We start from the raw sequence: 24,741 nt of genomic DNA on the forward strand, positions 1-24,741 counted from the left end.
CTGAACAGGAATGAGTGCACAATGAATTGGGATGAGAGCATCATGTTAGAGTACGGGAGAGGGGGGGCCTTAAAGCGGTTCTTCACCCTAGGAAAAAAAAAGTCAGCAGCTGCAAATACTGTAGCTGCTGACTTTTAAAAAAAAAGACACTTACCTGGCCATGGATCCAGCGCGATCCTCACCCAAGCCAGTTCCTCACTGGTCTCCAGTCCCTGGCACCAGCATGTTAACTGTGGGCAGCCGGCTGTGACTCCTTGCAGCTTCACAGCCAGCTGCCCACTGCAGATGTGGTGCTTTGTAAATGGTCCCGTAGCTGTGATGAGTCCCCAAAGGCTGCAGGTAAGGAGGGGGGAGGAGAACCTCCAATGGATTTGCCACAGTCATCAAACCGTAGTGGGAGCAGATACCTGTCAAAACCAGGTACCCGCCCCCCTCCCACACACAAAAAAACTAATGGTACATTAGTGTAATGGTCATTGGGAAGAATACACCTGCTTACATTTGAGGTCACTGGGAAGAGTTCTGCCTTGTAGATAAGTAACCACTGACATTTTTACTTATCTGAGTAGCAGAAGCTGCTCATTGTTTAAGGAACCCCTAGAACCCACATAAACTCTGGTTGAGAAAGGCTGATCTATACGCGTATCTATTTAATCTTTCCCCACGCCATCCAAAACTAAAAAAGCAAAAAGGTTTTGACTGTACATACATTTAATCTATTTTTTGTTGCTACCCCTGTTCAAAGACAGGAGTGGGAAATGTATGCTGTGTTAATTACCATTTCACTAGTTATTAATGTAGCCTGAAACATGAAATATTTAATGCAGTGTGATTACAGTGATGTCTTTTCTTATCACTTATATAGCCTCCTGCTCTGCAGGGAGATGCTTCCTGAAAGTGGCTGAGCCTGCAGCCTCCGGAATATGCCGCAGTGTGACCACCTTTCCAACACCACGGACCGTGTGAGGGAATCATCCACCACCGGCCCTGGGAGGCATGGTGACGACCTTCAAGATTGCGGTACTTGGGGCCCAAGGAGTGGGAAAAAGTGCCATTGTCCGTCAGTTCATGTACAACGAGTTCAGCGAGACCTCTGTTCCAACCAATACTCGACGTGTCTTCCTACCAGCTGTTGTCATGAATGGCCATGTTCACGAACTTCAGATCATGGACTTTCCTCCCATATCTTCCTTCCCTGTCAACACCCTACAAGTGAGTCTGGAATATGTTGGCTGAAAATGCTGGAGCATAACTCAGAACCTCTTAGTTCAGGAGATATATATTTTCCATAACACAAAGAACTACAGAGAAACAAGTTACATTTTGCAAAAGAACAAAGCTGTAAATCTGGCTTGCATCTAATCCTGAAATCCGTCAGACTTAAATTGTATTTCTGCTTTTGCAGCCAAATTTGAGAAAACCCCACTATATGTTTCCATGTGTTCCCATTCATACAACATACCTAAGAGATTTTTTTAACAATTTTTATCTTTCTAAGACTGCAAACGTTTCTGAATAATTTAAAATGAGAGAAAACTCAGTCTTTACCCACTGACAAAGAAGGTCAGCAATGCGTTTCGCCTCATTAACATACGATTCAGTAGTGATCGACCCCGCTGAGCTGTTGTGTTCTGACAGGAGAACAGCCCCCACCCGCCAGAACAGTCTGATCAGCACTCTGCTATTGGCTGAGAGCGCCAATTGGGAGGTGGTCGGCTGCTGGTTTTCCAGCATACATACATCTGACAAAAGCCGGCTGAACGGGCAAAATGTTTTTTTTTTTTTTTTTGTAACCAGTAAATGTCTCCTGACATTCTGCCCATGTATACGTGGTTCTAAAGGCAGAAGGCTTTTTATCTTAATACATTCATTACATTAAGATAAAAAACCTGTGTGCAGCATCCCCCCTAATATTACCTGAACGCCATCTCGATCCAGCGATGTTGTATGAGAGCCGGGGGTCTCTCTCCTCTTTGGCTGAGACAGCAGCGGGTACCATTGGTTCCTGTTGCTGTCAATCAATGTCAGTGAGCCAATGAGGACAGAGAGGAAGTGGGGGCCAAACAATGGCTCTGTGTGTGGATGTCCCCATAGCAAGCTGCTTTCTGTAGGGGCAGGAGGGAGGGGCCAGGACTACCGACGAGGGTCCCAAGAAGAGGACCTGGGCTGCTCTGTGCAAAACCAATGCACAGAGCAGGTAAGTATGACATGTTTGTTATTTAAAAAAAAAACAAGACTTTAATATCACTTTAACCCTTAACTCTAACCCTTTGTTAGGACAGATGGGGGGAGATTTACTAAAACTGGTGCACACAGAATCTGGTGCAGTTGTGCACAGTAACCAATCCGATTTTAACTTCAGCTTGTTCAAGTTAGCTTTGACAATTAAATCTAGCAACTGATTGGTTACTATGCACAGCTGCACCAGATTCTGTGTGTGCCAGTTTTAGTATATCTCCCCCATAGTGTTCAAATCTAGTTTACAAGCTATGTAAATGAAGGAATGTAACAAAAATTATGTAGGTGTTTTCCCAATTTGGTTGCAAAATTGGAAATGCACTTTAAAGTATAATGCTGACTATATCATACTGCATACCTTTTTGCTAATATTACTTGTCTGTGTTTCTGCTATTTGTCTAAAGTTCCCATGCTGAGCATTGCCTTCTGCAATCCTTCTTAATATGTGCTTGTAACCTATGAATTAGAATATTCCTTAGAGGTTCCTTTGGGGAAACCTTTTATCGAGAACAAAAGGCAGTGAGAAATCTGTCCACCATTTCAACTGCAAACCAAGGTGATTTTCTCACCGGCGGTATGATGTCTGATTTTTTTAATGCAAAAGCGGTACATTGTTTTGCATGGAAATTTGGCATTTTATATTGTAGGCCTGTAATTCTTATGCCTCGTACACACGATCGTGTTTTCCATCGGAATAAACTCAGATGGGTTTTTCTGACAGAATTCTGCTCAAGCTGTTCGTCTTTATGGAAGTCCGACAGAGAAAAAAACATGCATGCTCGGAAACAATTTGACGCATGCGTGGAAGCATTAAACTTCCTTTTTCTAGGCTCGTCGTAGTGTTGTACGTCACCACGTTTTTGATGGCCGGAATTTGGTGTGACCGTGTGTATGCAACACACGGTCACACCAAATTCCGGCCATCAAAAACGTGGTGACGTACAACACTACGACGAGCCTAGAAAAAGGAAGTTTAATGCTTCCGCGCATGCGTCAAATTGTTTCCGAGCATGCATGTTTTTTTCTCTGTCGGACTTCCATACAGACGAACGGAATTCCCTCAGAAAAAAAGAGAACATGTTCTCTTTCTTACTCCATCGGAATTTCCGAAGGAAAAAGTCCAATGGGGCATACACACGGTCGGAATATCCGATGAAAAAATTCCGTCAGACATTTTCCATCTGAAATTCTGACCGTGTGTATGCGGCATTAGTAATAACTTACTTAAATCTCTCTAAACAAGAGTCTAGTAGACATTCCGGGTATGTTAAAGTTTGAAACACAAAATTATAATATAATAAATAACTATAAATACACTGAGCAAAATTTCAAATGCAACACTTTTGTGTTTGCACCTATATATCATGAGCTGAACTCAAAGATCTATGACTTTTTCTATGTACACAAAAGGCCTATTTCTCTCAAATATTGTTCACAAATCTGTCTAAATCTGTGTTAGTGAGCACTCCTCCTCTGCCCAGATAATTCATGCACCTCACAGGTTTGGCATATCAAGATGCTGATTAGACAGCATGATTATCGCACAGGTGTGCCTTAGGCTGACCACAATAAAAGACCTCTCTAGAATTTGCAGTTTTACTGTATTGGTGAGGTGAGGGGGGGGGACCAAAAACCAGTCAGTATCTGGTGTGACCACCCTTTGCCTCATGCAGTGCAGCACATCTCCTTCGTATAGAGTTGATCAGGTTGTTGATTGTGGCCTGTGAAATGTTGATTTATTTCTCTTGAATGGCTGTTCGAATTTGTTGGATATTGGTAGGAACTGGAACACGTTGTCGTATACGCCAATCCAGAGCATCCCAAACATGCTCAATGGGTGACATGTCCAGTGAGTTTGCTGGCCAAGCAGGAACTGGGATGTTTTCAGCTTCCAGGAATTGTGTAAGGATCCTTGCAACACGGGGCCGTGCATTATCGTGCTGCAACATGAAGTGATGGTTGTGGATTAATGGCACAACAATGGGCCTCAGGATCTCATCACGGTATCTCTGTGCATTTAAAATGCCATCAATAAAATGCACCTGCGTTCGTTGTCCATAGCTTGCCCATACTATAATCCCACCGCCACTGTGGGCCACTCGATCCACAACTTTGACATCAGCAAACTGCTTACCCACACAACGCCATACACGCTGTCTGCCATCTGCCCTGTACAGTAAAAACCGGGATTCATCCGTGAAGGGAGCACCTCTCCAAGGTGCCAGATGCCATCCAATGTGAGCATTTGCCCACTCAAGTTGGTTACGACTACGAACTGCAGTCAGGTTGAGACCCAGATGAGGACGACAAACATGCAGGTGAGCTTCCCTGAGATGGTTTCTGACAGTTTGTGCAGAAATTGTTTGGTTATGCAAACCGATTGTTGCAGCAGCTGTCCGGGTGGCTGGTCTCAGACGATCTTGGAGGTGAAGATGCTGGATGTGGAGGTCCTGGGCTGGTGTGGTTACACGTGGTCTGCGGTTGTGAGGCCGGTTGGATGTACTGCCAAATTCTCTAAAACACCTTTGGAGACAGCTTATGGTAGAGAAATTAACATTCAATTCAAGGCCAACAGCTCTGGTGGACATTCCTGCAGTCAGTATGCCAATTGCATGCTCCCTCAAAATTTGCTAAATCTGTGGCATCGTGCTGTGTGATAAAACTGCACATTTTAGAGTGGCCTTTTATTGTGGCCAGCATAAGGTACACATGTGCAATAATCATGCACAGTCTAATCAGCATCTTGATATACCACACCTGTGAGGTGGATGGATTATCTCGGCAAAGGAGAAGTGCTCACTAACCCAGATTTAGACAGATTTGTGAACAGTATTTGAGAGAAATTTGACTTTTTTGTACATAGAAAAAGTGGTAGATCTTTAAGTTCAGCTCATGATAAATAGGGGCAAGCACAAAAGTGTTGCCTTTATAATTTTGCTCAGTGTAATAACAAATAATAATATAATACATTTTATTCAATAGATTTTATTCAATAATGCAATCAAATCAAAAACACTGAAATGTGTCCAAACAAGGGTGCAATATTACTAGTCGCTGCATATTGGTTTAGTAAACATCCCAGGTATGAAAAATTTTGAAACATGAGATTGCACAAAGTCCGACGTCACGATCAGGACAATGGAACCTGGTTTCCTTTTGGATTTTATTTCCACTGTCATCTCGCTTTGAGCAACAAACCACGCACATCCTTGTAGGTGCTGACTTTTTCTCAGTTGGTGACATGTAGACAGTCCATAAAGTGAAATAAAGTCAGAATAAATCACAGGCCTGTCACACTTTTTTTTGAGCAGAATGTAGGCAATCCACAAGCATTGGTCAATAAGATGCCTGAAGATCTTCTTGTAGTACTTTTTTTGCTGTTTCTTCATTGCTGGAGAGAATATCATTGCTTGATCGGCAGGAAATCTGGCCAGAATCTCGACGAGAAAAAAAGAGAACCTGTGCTCTTTTTTTCTCGTCGAGATTCTTGTCGGCCTGTTTCCCAACGAGAAACCCGAGAGTGTGTATACTTACCTGTCACCGTGGAAACCCGCGCATGCTTGAAATGACTTTGACGCATTAGCGGTAGCTTCCACGGCATAGGTAGGGTGAAGCAAGATGGCGGCGACGGCATCGAATGTGACAATCGCGTGCTCGTCACCGCGTTCTTGACTTTCAAGAGAACCGCGGTTCTTTTGAAAAGGTCAGTGTGTACACTCGGGCGGCAAGAGATTCTTGCCAAGAATCTCGTCGGGAAAAACAACGTTTTTTTCCTGACGAGATTCTTGCCCGTGTGTACGAGGCCTTAGTGTAGTCTCTGGGGGTGATTCACAGAGAGTTAGGCCGGCGTATCAGTAGATACGCCGACCTAACTCGGAATCTACGCCGTTGCAAATTTAAGCGTATTCTGGAAACCAGATACGCTTAAATTAGGCTCAGATACGAGCGCCGTAAGTGTCTTACACCGTCGTATCCTAAAGTGTACTTTTTAGGCTGACCGCTAGGTGGCGCTTCCATTGCGGTCGGCCTAGAATATGTAAATGAGTAGATACGCCGATTCACGAACGTACGCTTGCCCGACGCAGTAAAGATACGCCGTTTATGTAACGCACTTTCAGGCCTAAAGTTATTCCATCAAATAGCTGGAATAGTAATGTTAAGTATGGCCGTCGTTCCCGCGTCGAAATTTGAAAATTTTACGTCATCTGCGTAAGTCGTCCGTGAATAGGGCTGGACGTAATTTACGTCCACGTCGAAACCAATACGAACGTGCGGCGTACTTTGCCGCAATGCACAATGGGATATGTACACGGACGGCGCATGCGCCGTTCGGAAAATACGTCAATCAGGTCACCCTCCATTAGCATAAAACACGCCCCTCAGCCAAATTTGAATTAGGCGCGCTTACGCCCGATTTACTCTACGCCGCCGTAACTTAGCAGGCAAGTACTTTGTGAATCATGTACTTGCCTCGCTAACTTAGGGCGGCGTAGTGTAAACACGATACACTACGCCGCCGCAAAGTTAAGGCGGTCTTTCTGAATCCACCTATATCACTACTTGTGGCTTCATGATTTATTTCCCACCTTTTGTGCATGCCATGACAGTGGAAATATTATGGATTCTACTCATTAGGCACACATCTTTTTTGTCACGCCATTGCAGTGCCACCATTTCACCTTTCTGCCAGGCAACCATTTCTCCAGTCTTCAGCTTCCTGTTGCCAAACATTGGCGGCATGTTGCGCTGGTTAGCCCTAACAGTTCCATAGGCATCCGTTTTGTTCTGCAGAAGAAACTCAAAAAGTTCAGGAGATGTGTAAAAGTAGTCGGTTGTTAAAGAACAGAAGATGTTGCCATTCCATATTTGCTATATTTTGGGTTGAATTTTGTTCCTTTCCCAGTGTACAGGATTAAATTCCAAATGTATCCAATTGACGACTCGCATAGCATGGAGGATTTTATGCCAAATTGTGCTCTTTGATGCCCATGTATTGTATCCAGTTAAGCCTTCCCTTGTAGGCCATTAGACTTTCATCTATGCGAATGTCTCTTTCTGGCACATAGCTCCATTGGATTTTTTTTAGAAACATTTGAGATACTTCACAAATTTTCTTGAGTTTTGGTGCAGGATGAGTAGTTTCATCAAATTGAATAAGTGAAAGGTGATGAGCGCAATAAATGCACTGAACAGTGAACAACAGTTAAACACTGATAAATGAATGACAGTTAAACACTGATTAAATAGATGCAAACAAAAATATAACCATGAGAATGTGGTAATAAAACCAAGAAATGTGGATAAATTCCAAACACTAAATCAAAAATATGACACTAATCAAAACAATGTGTCAAACTAGAATGTGGAAAAACACAAAAAAAGAAAAAAGAAAATTCTCAATATAAGTCCCATCCAAAAAACAGCTGTCAAATGAAGGTGGTCAGATGGCAACAAAGATGTGTCTTCATAAATGATGGGCTCACAGAGCGCTTACCTCCCTCTTGTGGAAAAATCGCCTGAAATCTCTTCAAACCAAATTAACCCCTTCCATACAGGGCATTTTTACCCCCTTCCTGCCCAGACCAATTTTCTGTTTTCAGCGCTATTGCAATTTAAATGACAATTGCGTGGTAATGCAACACTGTACCCAAACTAAATCTTTATGTTTTTTCCCCCCACAAATAGAGCTTTCGTTTGGTGGCATTTGATCATCTCTGCGGTTTTTATTTTTTGCGCTCTAAACAAAAGAAGAGCGACAATTTAAAAAAAAAACACAATATTTTTTACTTTTTTATTTAATAAATATCACAATTTAAAAAAAAAAAACATTTTTTTCCTTAGTTTAGGCCGATACGTATTCTTCTACATATTTTTGGTAAAAAAAATTGCAATAATCGTATATTGATTGATTTGCGCAAAAGTTATAGCATCTACAAAATAGGTGATAGATTTATGGCATTTTTATTTTATTAATTTTTTTACTAGTATTGGCGGCGATTTGCGATTTTTTTTTACTGTGACCGTGACATTGCGGCGAACACATCGGACACTTTTGACACGTTTTTGGGACCATTCACATTTATACAGTGATGTGATGTGTGTTCCTCTGTACTGTGAACACACATTGGTCTCCTCACCGCTGACAGGAGGTGGATCTGTGTGTTTACACACACAGATCCACACTCCTGCCATGATTACCGGCAATCGCGGGTGCCCGGCGGCAATCGCGGCCGCTGGGCACCCGCGCCGGGTCACAAGCGATGCCGCGGGCTCGCGCGCCCTAGATTGCCGGGAACACAGGACGTCATATGATCGGCGAGGGGTTCCTGTCGCCGTCATTTCCCTATGGCGCGGTATGGAAGCGGTTAATGGAGACTGCAACGTCCTATCAGCTGTATTATGGATCCTGGTCTTCAGAATTATGGAGACTCGCCATAAGGTGCAGGTATTAACAAGAAGAAAACAGAAACATAGAGGCTTCCATCGTGAAGTATATCAAACAGAGAGGGGGTTTATTAACCACTTCCTTACTGGGCACATATATCCCTTCCTGACCAGGTGAAATTTCAGCTTGTGGCACTGCGTCACTTTAACTGACAATTGTGCGGTCGTGCGGCGTGGCTCCCAAACAAAATTGACGTCCTTTTTTTCCCACAAATAGAGCTTTCTTTTGGTGGTATTTGATCGCCTCTGTGGTTTTTATTTTTTTATTTTGAAAAAAAAACAATATTTTTTACTTGTTGCTGTAATAAATAGCCCAATTTTTTTAAAAAATTTTTTTTTTCTCAGTCTAAGCGATACGTATTCTTCGACATATTTTTGGTAAAAAAAATAAAATAAAAAAAATCGCAAGAAGCGTCTGGTTTGCGCAAAAGTTATTGCGCTTACAAAATAGGGGACAGAATTATTATTTTTTATTATTTTTTTTTACTACCAATGGCGGCGATCAGCATTTTTTTTCGTGACTGCGACATTATGGCGGACACATCGGACACTTTTGACACATTTTTGGCGCCATTCACATTTATACAGCGATCAGTGCTATAAATATGAACTAATTACTGTATAAATGTGACTGGCATTGAAGGGGTTAACACTAGGGGGTGAGGAAGGGGTTAAATGTGTATCCTGGGTGTGTTCTAACTGTGTGTGGAGGGGGGTGACTGGGGGAGGTGACACAGAGGGACACAGATCGGTCTCCTCTCTCCCCTGACAGGACATGGATCTCTGTGTTTACACACAGAGCTCCATGTCTTGTCCCTGTAGCTGCCGATCCCGAGTGCCTGGCGGACATCACGGCCGCCAAGCACTCGCATTGGCATCTCAGCGATGCGGCGATTGCGCGCCGCCGCCGGACGCGCGTGCGCCCGCGCCGCTGACTGCGCGCGCAGGCCGTAAAAACACGGCCAGTTAGAGATTTAGAACCACCCTGCGGCCATATAAAGTCGTATGGCCGTCGGGTAGTGGTTAAAGGCTAAAACTGCTTACAAGCATAAATATCAAAAACGCAGAGTACAAACACTTCCAGTCGGACGGGGTTCCGCGTCACTTCCGGTCACGTGTAGCTATCGTTCCTTACGCGTTACGTCACGTGACTTCATAAGGGGTGTTTTTGATATTTATGCTTGTAAGCATTTTTATCCTTTAATAAACCCCCTCTCTGTTTGATATACTTCACGATGGAAGCTTCTATGTTTCTGTTTTTTTCTTGTTAATACCTGCACCCTATTGGCGAGTCCCCATATTTCTGAAGACCAGGATCCATAATACAGCTGATAGGACGTTGCAGTCTCCATTAATTTGGTTTGAAGAGGTCTCAGGCGATTTTTCCACAAGAGGGAGGTAAGCGCTCTGTGAGACCATCATTTATGAAGACACATCTTTGTTGCCATCTGACCACCTTCATTGTTTTTTGGATGGGACTTTTATTGGGAATTTTTATTTTTATTTTTTTTGTGTTTTTCCACATTCAGCGGTTTTATTAGTTTGACACATTATTTTGATTAGTGTCATATTTTTGATTTAGTGTTTGGAATTTATCCACATTTCTTGGTTTTATTACCACATTCTCATGTTTATATTTTTGTTTGCATCTATTTAATCAGTGTTTAACTGTCATTCATTTATCAGTGTTAAACTGTTGTTCACTGTTCAATGCATTTATTGCGCTCATCACCTTTCACTTATTCAATTCACTTTTTTGTCGTTAGCACATATAGATTTGAGCAGCAGTTTGTTTGATTGCACTTTCACTTTATTTTATTTAATTTATTTTCACTATTGGCTAGCGCTTAAGATACCTCTTTATTTTACCAGTTTCATCTATTCATCCTTGTTTTTAAAGTGTATTTCATTATCAGGGAAAATCTGTACTCTGACACAGGGCCGGTGCAAGGATTTTTGCCAACTAAGGCGAAGGTGCATTTTGACGCCCCCCGGCGCGCACGCACACGCATACTCACACCATACATTATATCTGTGCTCCATTAAGCTTTAATGGCTATAATGCTTAAAGTGATCGTTTAACTTATTTATCTTTTACAGAGAAAGATAGCATAGATGGCGTTATTCTGAATTGCGCTATATAATGTACTATTGCTGGGATTTGTAGTCCTCTGTAACTGCTGGTATTCTGCATTGCGTTGTATATAATGTACTATTACTGGGAATTGTAGTCCTCTATAGCTGGTGGTATTCTCCACTGCGCTGTATAATGATTATACTGCGCAATGCAGATTACCACTGACCAGTTATAGAGGAACTACAAATCCCAGCAATAATACATTATACAGCGCAATGGAGAATACCAGCAGCTATAGAGGAACAACAAATCCTAGCAATACATTATATAAAACACAATGCATAATACCAGCAGTTACAGAGGACTACAAATCCCAGCAATAACACATTATATAAAACGCAATGCAGAATACAAGCAGTTACAGAGGACTACAAATCGCAGCAATAATAATACATTATATAAAACGCAATGCAGAATACAAGCAGTTACAGAGGACTACAAATCGCAGCAATAATAATACATTATATAAAACGCAATGCAGAATACAAGCAGTTACAGAGGACTACAAATCCCAGCAATAATACATTATATAAAACGCAATGCAGAATACCAGCAGTTAAAGAGGACTACAAATCCCAGCAATAATAATACATTATATAAAACGCAATGCAGAATACCAGAAGTTATAGAGGACTACAAATCCCAGCAATAATGATACATTATATAAAACGCAATGCAGAATACCAGCAGTTACAGAGGACTACAAATCACAGCAATGATACATTATAGAGGCTGCTTAATATATTATTTCAGGGATTTGGTGTTTTTTTTTAAACAGAAACTTTAAAACAGGTCCCCCTTACATTGTAAGTCGCGGAGGCGGTTCTGCGGGCGTGTGTCCGGCCTGTGTGGTGAGCGTGGGGTGGACTCGTCCTTCAGATGCTGCCCGCAGCGACAGCCCACACACACTGCTGCCTCCCAGGACAAACCACCCCCCTCCATTAGTACAGACGCCCCCTCAGGACAAACCTCCCTCCCGCCTCCATTAGTACAGACCCCTCCATAAACCACCCCCCATTAGTACGGACCAACCACCCCCCTCCATTAGTACAGACTCCCCCTCAGGACAAACCTCCCGCCTCCATTAGTACAGACCCCCCCATAAACCACCCCCCATTAGTACAGACCCCCCCACAGGAAAAACCACCCCCTCCATTTGTACAGACTCCCCACACGCCGTGTGCTGAGGGCGAATGGCAGCGCTGGGCAGTCCCCTCCTGAGGTGAGTCCCCTGGGTACCCTGGTTAGCGCAGCAAGGGGTAAGATGCCTTGAATAGGGCCTGGGAGCTTCCATTTTTTGTGGTGATATACATACACACGGGGCCGGATTCAGGTACTTTGGCGTATCGTTGAGCGGGCGTAGCGCATCTCATATGCGCTACGCCGACGTAACTCTGAGAGGCAAGAGCAGTATTCACAAAGCACTTGCTCCCTAAGTTACGGCGGTGTAGCATAAATGGGCTGGCATAAGCCCGCCTAATTCAAATTTGGAAGGTAGTGGGCGTGTTGTTTTAAAATTAACCGTGACCCCATGTAAATGAATGGTCACGTCGCATATACTCCCTAAGAAACGATGGCTCAATGCGTACGACGTGAACGTAACCTACGCCCAACCCCTATTCACGTACGACTTACGCAAACAACGTAAAATCCGACGGCTGTTCCGACGTCCATAACCTAACATGACTTACCCCTGCTTTATGAGGGATAACTATACGCCGGACGTACGCCTTACGTAAACGACATAGCTTACTGCGACAGGTGCAAGTACGTTCGTGAATTGGCGTATCTAGGTCATTTACATATTCAACTTGTAAATCAACGGAATTGCCCCTAGCGGCCAACGTAAATATGCACCCAAGATACGATGGCGTAGGAGACTTACGTCGGTCGTATTAAGACAAAATTCAGGCGTATCTTGTTTCCTGAATACGGCACATAGATACGACGACGCATCCTAGAACTTACGCGGCGTATCAATAGATACGTCAGAGTAAGCTGTCTGTGAATCCGGCCCTATGTGTATGTATTTCTAAACTTTTGGAGTCAGTATCTGGTCCTTCCCCAACATGCTTGTGGTGGCAGCAGGTGTTTAGTACCTGGGATTCCCACAGATGCGTTTTATTGTTGGTCCTGGACACTTTGGTGCCAGGGTGGGGGGCGGACTGCGTTCGGACGGGGGTTAAAAGAGTGCTCCCTTCCCCCGTTATCCCGTGGGGAATGATCTGTCATGGAGCCATGGACCAGGTACCTGGGTCTACAGGATAAGGCATTTATGGGTGCGCTTCTCACTGCTGTAAGAGACTGTCTTTAGCTGGATAGTGCAGCTGGGTTTCTGCTATGGACTCTGTATTTTTTGGGATCACACAAATCGGACCGCTCTGTGTAGGTTTTTTTCCTTCTGTGCCCTTCTTTGTTCATTTCTAAAGATGCGGAATGAGAAAAGCTGCTGAGGGCTTTTGTAGTCCCTCACCGCCTGGTGGTTCAGTGCCCCTTTGAGGAGAGCCTTTTTAAGAGAGTGGGCTTCTTCTCCGGTGGTGGACCCTCCGGTTGTCATGTATAGGTGACCACCCTCCCCATTGCGGGAACCCCCACTTGTATGGATCTGACTGATAGAAGATCCGAAGTACTGACCCGTTCCATGTATACCATGCTGGGGTCTGCCTTGCGGCTTATTGTGGCCACTACGCTGGGGTCCCAGTCACTCATGGAGTGAGCATTTAGCACCAGACAGTGGAGGAGCACCCACTCTCTCCCGAAGTTATTCGGCTAACTGACCAGCTGGTCCAGTGCCTTGTATATGTCTGTGATGTTTCACTGGATGCCAGGGCTTCGGTTTCAGAGATGGTTGCCGCCTTCACTGGTTGGAATGCTGGTCTGCTGGCCAGGCCTCTAACTTACGCCCTGGCAGATTTACCCTTTATGGGTGGGAGACCTTTTGGGTCCTCGCTGGATGACATTATCAAGGATGTCACTGGAGGGAATAGCACTCGCCTCCCTCAGGCTTCCAGGGGGAAGGAGCCCCGCCGTCGGCCGGGTCATTTCTTTCCCACACCAAAGTGATATTTTCGTCATTCAGGGTCCGCGGGCGAACCCTCCCAGGCCGACAAAGGCTCAGCTGGGGGACTAAAACGTCCCTGGGTGCGTAAGCCGATCGCGCCGGCACCCGAACCCGACAGTGTATGTAGCTTTCCCTGCCCGTCTCTGAGGTGGGGGTCGACTTTGCTGTTCACAACTCGGTGAACCTCCCTGTTCTCCGACCAGTGGGTCTGCGAGGTGGTATCTTCGGAGTACTAGATAGAGTTCCTGCCGGTCCACTGAACAGATTTCTTCCCTCCTGTCTCCCTCTCCCGGCTCGTCGGTCTGCCTTGGTGCCCTTGCTAAGCTGCGGGGTGATTTTACCTTTCCTGCAGGACCAGAGGTGTGAGGGATTTTATCCAAATCTGTTCTCGGTCCCAAAGATGGACAGGGTCCGTCTCATTTTTGGCCTCAAGGGCCTAAGATGCCTTTGTGAACGATGGGTAGTTCTGCTCGGAATCCATTTGTTCGGTGGTAGCTGCGCTCCATCCGGGGGACTTTCTGGCGTCCTTGGACATCAAGGACGCATACATTGCGCGAGTCACAGAGGTTCTGTGCCTCGCGATGGGGAGGCCCACTGTCAGTTGTGGCTATTCCTTTTGATCTGGCGCCAGCACCACAGGTTTTCACCAAGGAGCTTGCACTTATCCTAACTTTGTTGGGACAGCGAGGCTTTACCATCGTGGGCTACTTGGACAACTTTCTGACTCAGAATTAGTGGTCGTATCGGTAGCTTTTCAGACCCTCCAAATTTGGGTGGACGTTAAACATTTGGAAAAAAGGGGAAAATATTGTGCTAATCTAAATAAGGATGAAACTAAGAACAGCTGCTACACAACAATGTGACAAATATTGAACAGTGATGTGGAGAAAAAATGTAGCGCTAGTGATAACATAGAGACAGTGGGCCGGATTCAGAAAGCTTTTTCCGGTGTATAGTTACCCCTGCTATATGAGGGGTAGCTAATGTTAAGTATGGCCATCGTTCCCGCGCCAAGTTTTGAAATTTTACGTTGTTTGCGTAAGTCGTTCGTGAATACGGCTGGACGTCATTTAGAGCAATGCACACTGGGATATTTTACGGACAGCGCATGCACCGTTCAAACAGAACGTAAAAAACGTGGGGTCAACCAAAATTTAAGTAAAACACGCCCCCTACATCTCCATTTGAATTACGCGACCTTACGTCGCAACACATACATTACGCCGCTGTAACTAAGGGCGCAAGTTCTTTGTGAATAAAGAACTTGCGCCCAAAGTTAGAGCGGCGTAACTTATTGGACATACGTTACGCGGGCCGGACAGATACGCCATTGTATCTGATGTCTGTCCCCAAATGAATGTAACATTAAAAGTGATCACAAATGATAAAAAAGGGCAATATGAGAAAAGATAAAAACCAAGCCCATTATCATTTGTGATCGCTTTTAATGTTTACCTGCGGTTTTATTACAATAAAACCTTTATATTTTTGAGCTGCACCATTGGGTCTGTGTTTTCCTTTTCTTCCCCACATGCTTTTTGGAGCCTTCCAGTTCTACTTTGTCCTATCCCCCAAGGGGTTACATCACCATCCCCCCTCATTCATTTGGGGACAGACATCTCGGGACACCATTCCAGGACATCGTGCATCCACGGCCCTCCACTGAAGATCCATGTCATCCGTTGATCCAGTTTGGGGAAGCCAAGCAGATCGTGCCCTGAGAGTTTCATGCCCAATTGATCTGCTGTCACTGACAGGCAGATCCACGTCTTCTGGTAAGCGCATTCATATCTCCATTGAGTTTAAGAAATGATTGTTTTCCCTTGAGGATCTACGTGGTCATTCTACCATCCATTCATCCACTAGTTTATTGATGGACTTTACACTGTCATTTTGGGTTGTGTTTGTTTGCTTCACTGGTTCATTCATTCACCCTACATTTGTTTTTGTCACTTTTATCACTGTTTCAGCACAGTGATTATTTATTTACTTTTTTGCATATTTACTCAGAGAAATCACTGTCTCTATGTTATCACTAGCGTTAAACATTTGGAGTCGGTCCTGGTCCCAACTCAGTTTTGGAGTACCTAGGGGTTCCGCACTCCATGGTGGCGAAGGTCTTTCTTCCCCTGGAGAAATTGCAGACTCTTTAGTCTGCGGTGAAGGTATTGGCATCACGCAATCGGTCTTCTCTCCGTTTACATGTAGATCCTAGATCTGTGTGAAGCCTACTTCGAGGCGGTACCGTATGCCCAGTTCCACGCTCGTGTTTTTTCCAGAGGGAAATACTGTCCGAGTGGTACAAATCTCTTGTCTCTGAATCATCAGATTCAGGTGCGCCACCTAGTCAGTGTCTCTCTGAATTGGTGGCTGAGATTCCCCGACTCTTCGGTCCGGGAAGTAGTTTCTTCCTTTTTGTGGACAGTGATTACAACAGACGCCAACCTCTTGGGTTGTGGGGGCGCCTGGGGGGTCCAGTTGGCCCAGAGTCGCTGGACTTGAGTGAACCTATGGTCACGCCTCCCTGTATGCGCCCGGTCTCGTCTGATCTCGGTAACTACCCAGGGTCGGTCCTGGTTAGTACCTGGGTGGGAGTCAGCCTGGGAATACCAGGTGCTGTAAACCCTGTCTACCGTTATTTGTCCTAGTACTTTGGGCAATCAGGCTATGCCTCTCCTCGTGGTCGAGGAGGTTGCAAGGTCGTCCGATCTGGATTCAGCCTGACAACGCCACGGCTGTGGCTTCGGTCTTCCATCAGGTATACCGGCAGGCGGGCTACAGGAGTCGCCTGATGCTGGACCAGGGCAACTGGTCTTGGTACTTGCCATCAACTCCTTTGCAGGAGGTGAGTCTCACAGGGCATGGATCTCCTAGCGGCTTGTCTCAGCCGCAAGGGTGTCAAAGGCTGTGGCCAGGTCTAGTGATCCTGTACAGACACGTCAGTCGCGTTGGTGGCCCTGTGGGGTCTGTATCGGCGACTTTGTGCCTTTTTCTCCATTGTAGTGGCCTCCCCGGCTGCTCCACAGAGTGGAGGCTGGGGAATCCTGATTATTCTAATCGCTCCAGATTGGTCTCGTCATCCTGGTAGTGAAGGTACCCTGGCAGTTGCCAGGGCGCGAGGTCCTTCTGTCTCCAGGTCCTATTCTTCCTCCTGTTGTACAGTCACTGACTTGCTCAACATGGCTATTGGAAGCCAGACTTTAAGAGACCGGGGTCTGTCCAACTCGGTCATCTCAACCATGCTGAGGGCATGGTAGTCTTCTTCCAGAGGATCTACCGTCGCATCTGACAGGCCTACATCTCTTGGTGCGAAGAGATGGAGTGACGTCCACGGATGTACTCGGTGTCCAGGGTCCTGCTGTTTTTACAGATTGGAGTGGATCTAAAAATTGCTTAAAGCACCGTTTGGGGGCAGATTTCAGGGTTTCTGAGTTGGCGGTCTTGTCTTGCGTGCCGCCATGCTTGACCCTCCATAGGATTAGGTGGTGGTGCGCCCGCGACCTTCCCTTCTTCCGAAGGTGGTTTCAGCCTTTCACCGGAATAAGGACATTGTTCTTCCATCCTTCAGTCCTCGGCCGGCACATCCTACGGAGGTTGCCTTTCGTACTTTAGGCGTGGTACTCGCTTTGCGGGTGTACCAGCCTGCTACGGCTCCGTTTCGGAGATCTGACTCTCTTTTGTGTCGGTGTCTGGTCCACAAAAGGGCCTGGTGGTCTAGTCGACCACCTTTTTTCGGTGGATCAGGCAGGCTGTCCTACAGGCGAGGCGGCAACTTACTCGTCCGTTCGCGCTTTTTGCAGAATTTACATGGTTGCTGTGAGTGCATCTTCTGATGCTTTTTTCGTCCGCTAGTTTTTGCAGGCAGCTGTTTAAAGTTGCACCTCCTCCGTTGAGGAGCTCTGCTTGTTTTGGGGTGAAGTTAATATTGGTTTTACTGATATATTTCCCACCTCTCGTTTTTTGACACTGCTTGGGGATGTCCCACTTGTCAAGATTTAACCACTTCCCGACCTCCTCATGTACATATACGTCAGCAGAATGGCACGGACAGGCACATGTACGTACCTGTACGTCCTCTGCTAGACGTGGGTGGGGGGTCCGATCGGGACCCCCCCCGGTACATGCGGAGGTCGGGTCCGCTCGGGGAGCGATCCGGGACGACGGCGCGGCTATTTGTTTTTAGCCGCTCCGTCGCGATTGCTCCCCGGAGCTGAAGAACGGGGAGAGCCGTGTGTAAACACGGCTTCCCCGTGCTTCACTGTGGCGGCGCATCGATCGGGTGATTCCCTTTATAGGGAAGACCCGATCGATGATGTCATTCCTACAGCCACACCCCCCTACACTAGTAAACACACACAAAGTGAACACTAAATGTTACAGCGCCCCCTGTGTTTAACTCCCAAACTGCAACTGTCATTTTCACAATAAAGAATGCAATTTAAATGCATTTTTTGCTGTGAAAATGACAATGGTCCCAAAAATGTGTCAAAATTGTCCGAAGTGTCCGCCATAATGTCGCAGTCACGAAAAAAATCGCTGATCGCCGCCATTAGTAGTAAAAAAAAAATAAAAAAAATAAAAATGCAAAAAAACTATCCCCTATTTTGTAAACGCTATAAATTTTGCGCAAACCAACCGATAAACGATTATTGCGATTTTTTTTACCAAAAATAGGTAGAAGAATACGTATCGGCCTAAACTGAGGAAAAAAAAATTATATGTTTTTGGGGGATATTTATTACAGCAAAAAGTAAAAAATATTGCATTTTTTTCAAAATTGTCGCTCTATTTTAGTTTATAGCGCAAAAAATAAAAACCGCAGAGGTGATCAAATACCACCAAAAGAAAGCTCTATTTGTGGGGAAAAAAGGACGCCAATTTTGTTTGGGAGCCACGTCGCACAACCGCGCAATTGTCTGTTAAAGCGACGCAGTCCCGAACTGTAAAAACCCCTTGGGTCTTTAGGCAGCAATATGGTCCGGGGCTTAAGTGGTTAAGGAGCTGTGACCGTCCATGGACGATAAGAGAAAATAGGATTTTTTGTACTCACCGTAAAATCCTTTTCTCTGAGTCCATGGACGGACACAGCTCCCACCCCTCCTTTTTAGGTTTGTACTGCTTGTTACGAACTGAGGCTGCATGCTGCAGTGAGGAGGGTTATGTCTGGAGGGACCGCCCCTGCGCAGGGCTGTTCAACTCTGTTAATGTGACATGTATTTTATTATCTAACATGTTTCTGCCTAGTCCTCTCCTGTAAACAGGGAACATAACCCACTTGTCAAGATTTAAGGAGCTGTGTCCGTCCATGGACTCAAAAAAAAGAATTTCACGGTGAGTACAAAAAAATCCAATTTTTTTCGTGTGTACGCGGCATTAGGCTATAAGAAGATTGCGAAGACCCTGAAACTGAGCTGTAGCCCTGTGGCCAGGACCATACAGCAGTTTAACAGGACAGGTTCCACTCAGGACAGGCCTCGCCATGGTCAACCACAGAAGTTGAGTGCATGTGCTCAGCGTCATATCTAGAGGTTGTCTTTGGGAAATAGATGTATGAGTGCTGCCAGCATTGCTGCAGAGATTGGGGGGGGGGGTGGAGGGTCAGCCTGTCAGTGCTCAGACCATATGCATCAAATTGGTCTGCAAGGCTGTCGTCCCAGAAGGAAGCCTCTTCTAAAAATTATGCACAAAAATGCCCTCAAACAGTTTGCTGAAGACAAGCAGACTAAGGAATTGGATTACTGGAACCATGTCCTGTGGTCCGATGAGACCAAGATAAACGTATTTGGTTCAGATGGTGTCAAGTGTGTTGCGGCAACCAGGTCAGGAGTACAAAGACAAGTGTGTCTTGCCTACAGTAAAGCATAGTGGTGGGAGTGTCATGGTCTGGGGCTGCGTAAATGCTGCCGACACTGGGGGAAAGACCCAGAGAGAGAGATCTGATCATACCTTCCCAAACATTTTTCTTCTCCCAAACCCCACCTTCTAAACATCCCTCCCAGGGATTGGCTAGGGTCCAATAAATATTCATAGCCAAAGAATTGATCCTTCCATACTATTTCTGGAACATTCTTACAGAGGCAGACGGGAGCAATCCACTCCCAGGTTTAGGGAAAGACATGACCAGAAATAAATTGCCGCTCAGCTGGGTGTAGCCAAAAAACTAAATTTAGCCAGCCTAGGGCAGGGGCACTACAGATATTTGGTGAGGCTGTCCTTGAATTAACATGCCACATCATCATCATCATATGTGCTTTGACATTAAAACTCATAAGCAAAGGCGGTTTGGCCTGATTATAAACTGGGAGTCTTGAATGTGTACACTGGATCATTGTGGCCATGAGAGCTGTACACATTTCTGAAAATGGGTTTATACTATACAAAGACATGAAATCTGATATTTCATATTTCAGATAGACACTAATGCACTGAAACCCGCAGGGCTTTCCCTTACTGCAATGTTCTCCGGTTGAATGATTTTCCCAGGTGTAGTGACATCTTCTCTTTTTTTCATAAGGCCGTCCACACACGAATTGAAATTTGGCCAGTCCAGCAGGGACAGACTCCTCCAGCCACACAAACAAGATGAAGGAATCCCCCCTGCCAGGACATTGTATCCTGCCATTTTTGAAGATCTGATGACATTTTGGTCCATAAGCTGCAGCCAATGATCAGTGCATTTTAGATGCTGCTGTCAAAAATACAATGTCCGGGCAGGGGGGATTCCTCCATCTTGTTTGTGTGGCTGGAGGAGTCTGTTCAGCCGGCATACCGGTATACATTAAAAGCCTATCACATTATGTCAGACATTCTCAAAAAACCTACAGCAGGTGGGTAGTTTTGCTAACCAGTAGTGTATTTAGGTTTTGTGCTGCCCTAGCCCTGACTAAACTCGTGCACCCCCTAATTTAAATTTGACCCACCCCTTTATGTCAAGGCCACACCCCTTGCTGTTTAAGACCCGCCCTAAAAAAACTGAGTGGGGACACTAGTTCTGGGGGAGGGGCAATAAATTCCCTTCATTTGCATACATTTCCTCTTACTCCCTGTTTGGCTACGGGGCAGGAAGTGAAGGGAAATCCCTGCAATGGGACAGGGATGGTAAAAAATAAACCGACAAGGGCTATAATTCTCCCTTACTCTATCCAAAGCGGAAAAAAAGTGTTGCCTATAGTTTCACTTTAAGAGGAATAAGAATATATAACCATGCCAATGGTGCAGCAGAAAACATATAGCACAGTGGGGAAGGTTTGTGGTCCAGGATGATACGACAGTCAAAATTAGAAGCGGTGCCCCCCCCCACACACACACAGTTGCGGAACGCCGGCCACCTGCATATCGGAAGCAGTGCGGTCGCTTTATGGGGGCGCTAAACTAATTTGCCTCTCAGCCCAGCCCACCTCATAAGACTGGCGCTACACTAACAGTGTAGCGCAAGCCGACTGGGACTCTTTCTGTGCTGCCCCCCTGCAAAGTGCTGCCCTAGGCCTGGGCCTTGTTGTCCTAGGCCAGTATACAGCATTGTTGCTAATTCATATGCAGATATCTTGCCACTTGGGCAACTAAAAGATGAGGTTTCTTTGAACTACTATCTACCAAAAAACTGAAGCCTCAGTGCCCAACAATGTTAATATTAATATTACATTTTATCATAAAATATGTGAAAATGACGTTGTTTATGATGTCTTGCATTCCATACAGATGGTAGAAATCATCTTGTGTAAAAAGCAGGAATATGTTCAATTAAAATATAAAATCATATACTTATATCCCCTGATATTTTATTTTCAGCTATCAGTTTTAGTGTTGTCACAGCGTGGTTTATTCTCAGTAGTATAGTATGGTGATTGCATCTAAACAGTCCTTGTTTTTGCTATAAAACCAATTCAAATCATTTCCTAGCAAGAAAGATTTATTAATTTCTAATATATTTTCTAGCTTGTTTAATGAGGCATCCCTCCAGTCTGTCATCTCTGTTACTATATACAATTACTTGTTCTTGCTTCTGTCATTTGCCAAACCGCCTGTTTCATCAATGGTTTGATTACCTCTTCCTTTGTACCCTTACTCCGACAGCATTCTAGTACTGCACGGCTTCATATTTAATGTTTATCATACATATTAATGAAGATATTCCGGGGAAAACATTGCAGATGTGTAAAAATTGTAGTTTGAGGACATTTGTTGAAGTTGTCTGTGGGCTAAAACACCAGTGCATTTCTTCATTTATAATGTTTCATCTGGAGTATACCTAGACATGTACTAGCCTTCTTCTTTTTAAAGCGTATGTCAGCCTAAAATTGGGCCCAAAGTGACAATATTTTGTGTGGCCACCATTATTTTTCAGCACTGCTTTAACCCTTTTGGCTATGGAGCTCACCAGAGCTTCACAGGTTGCCACTGGAGTCTTCTTCCACTTCTCCACGATGACATCATGAAGCTGGTGAATGTTAGAGATCTTGCGGTCCTGCACCTTCCATTTGAGCATTCCCCACAGATGCTCAATAGGGTTTAGATCTGGAGACATGTTGGAATACTGCCCTGCGGCCCAGTCTCTGAAGGGAGGGGATCATGCTCTGCTTCAGTATGTCACAGTACATATTGGCATTCATAATTCTCTCAATGAACTGTAGCTCCCCAGTGGCGGCAGCACTCATGCAGCCCCAGACCATGACACAACCACCACCATGCTCGACTGTAGGCAAGACACACTAGTCTTTGTACTCCTCACCTGGTTGCCGCCACACTCACGCTTGACACCATCTGAACCAAATAAGTTTATCTTGGTCTAATCAGACAGGACATGATTCCAGTAATCCAGTAGTCTGCTTGTCTTCAGAAAACTGTTTGCAGGCTTTCTTGTGCATCATCTTTAGAAGAGACTTCCTTCTGGGACAACAGCCTTGCCGACCAATTTGATGCAGTGTGTGGCGTATGGTCTGAGCACTGACAGGCTGACCCCCCACCCCTTCAACCTCTGCAGAAATGCTGGCAGCACTCATATGTCTATTTCCCAAAGACAACCTCTGGATATGACGCTGAGCACGGTGCACTCAACTTCTTTGTTCAACCATGGCGAGGCCTGTTCTGAGTGGAACCTGTCCTGTTAAACCGCTGTATGGTCTTGGCTAGGCACTGTGCTGCAGCTCAGTTTCAGGGTCTTGGCAATCTTCTTATAGCCTAGGCCATCTTTATATAGAGCAACAATTCATTTTTTTAGAGCCTCAGAGAGTTCTTTGCCATGAGGTGCATGTTGAACTTCCAGTGACCAGTATGAAATAGTGAGAGCGATAACACCACATTAACACACCTGCTCCCCATTCACACCTGAGACCTTGTAACACTAACGAGTCACATGACACCGGGGAGGGAAAATAGTTAATTGGCCCAATTTGGACATTTTCACTTATGGGTGTACTCACTTTTGTTGCCAGAAGTTTAGACATTAATGGCTGTGTGAGTTATTTTGAGGGGACAGCAAATTTACACTGTTGTATAAGCTGTACACTCACTAAAGTGTAATTTCTTCAGTGTTGTCACATGAAAAGATGTTCAAAAATGTGAGAGGTGTACTTACTTTTGTGAGATACTGTGTGTGTGTGTGTGTGTTTATGTATATGTACATGAATGTGTGTGTGTGTGTGTGTGTGTATATATATATATATATATATATTTATATTTATTTACACACACAAACACAGTGGGTAAAATAAGTATTAAACACGTCACCATTTTTCTAGGTAAATATATTTCTAAAGGTGCTATTGACATTTTTACTACTTAGTATGAACAACAGATCGCTCTCCTCACCCCTGACAGCGTGGAGATCTGACTGTTTACATTGACAGATCTCCGTTCTGTCTCTGTGTGCAGCGATCACTGGTGCTCGGCAGTGGCAAGCGCATCGCCCCCTAGTGGTCAAAAGGCGAACCGACGTACAGCTACGACGGTTCGCCCAGGGGAGCCAGCCTCCCCCAATATAACTGCATGGTGGCTGGTCGGGTAGGGGTTAAATATGCCAAATGAGAACAAAGTCAGAATAAAAATCTATATAAATTTTATTACACATAAAACATTGCCATAAACACAATATTAAAAACATAGATATGCATAAAGAAAATACAAAAATATGTAAATCTGATGGATACATATACTTGTAACTGGTCTACGCGTTACATGGGATTCCCCACTTCTTCAGGACCATACATATATTGCAAGTGTGTTATATACAGTTTCTTACTCAATATCATAAATCATCAAAACAGAGGAGAGGAATACAAGATCTGTCTCAGATGATTTGCCTACCGGCCCATAGGATATAGTCTGGACCTATTAAGGCAGAAGTAAACATAATAATCCAAAAGGGGGGAATAAATATCCGGTGTATAGCAATATACTCTGAACGATGTGAGTTCCAAAAGTTGCCAGAGGAGAGGTGAATATGTACCTACCACAATACCAGCCTATGTGATCGTCACAGAGATGCCTGTTTTTTTTTTGGTATTTTGGATTTATCCCCTCTGTTTTAAATAGAAATTGGGATTCCCATAGTTTGGAGTATATTGCTATACACAGAATCAGTTTCTCATAGATAGGCAGAAGATCCGACATGTGTAAGGGACTTACACTGTCGGATCTTAGGATGCAATACCGCAGCCGCCGCTGGGGGCATTTCTCGTCGAAATCCAGCGTCGGGTATGAAAATTAGCACTTACGGAGATCCACAAAGCTTTTACGCTTCGTATTTTCTCCGTAAGTATTAGTTTGCCGTCGCAAAATCAGGGCTTCTTTTACAAAGTGTAAACTGTTTACACCTTGTAAAAGTATAGCCTTCTATCCCGCGTCGCTGTCATTTTTTTATTTT

General features: G+C 44.7%; 1 protein-coding gene across 2 annotated transcripts in view; it reads left to right on the forward strand.

The window, feature by feature from the left end:
- The window catches only part of LOC120926691 (ras-like protein family member 10B), a 115,852-nt gene that overhangs the window by 71,532 nt on the left and 19,579 nt on the right, over window positions 1-24,741 (forward strand). For both annotated transcript variants that reach the window (XM_040336838.1, XM_040336839.1), the window contains one exon: window positions 866-1,212. In XM_040336838.1, the coding sequence (XP_040192772.1) occupies window positions 997-1,212 (216 nt within the window). In that variant the 5' untranslated portion in view covers window positions 866-996. The remainder of the gene's footprint in view (window positions 1-865; window positions 1,213-24,741) is intronic.

Source organism: Rana temporaria, chromosome 2 (genome assembly GCF_905171775.1).
Source record: "Rana temporaria chromosome 2, aRanTem1.1, whole genome shotgun sequence".
NCBI classification, from domain to species: Eukaryota; Metazoa; Chordata; class Amphibia; order Anura; family Ranidae; genus Rana; species Rana temporaria.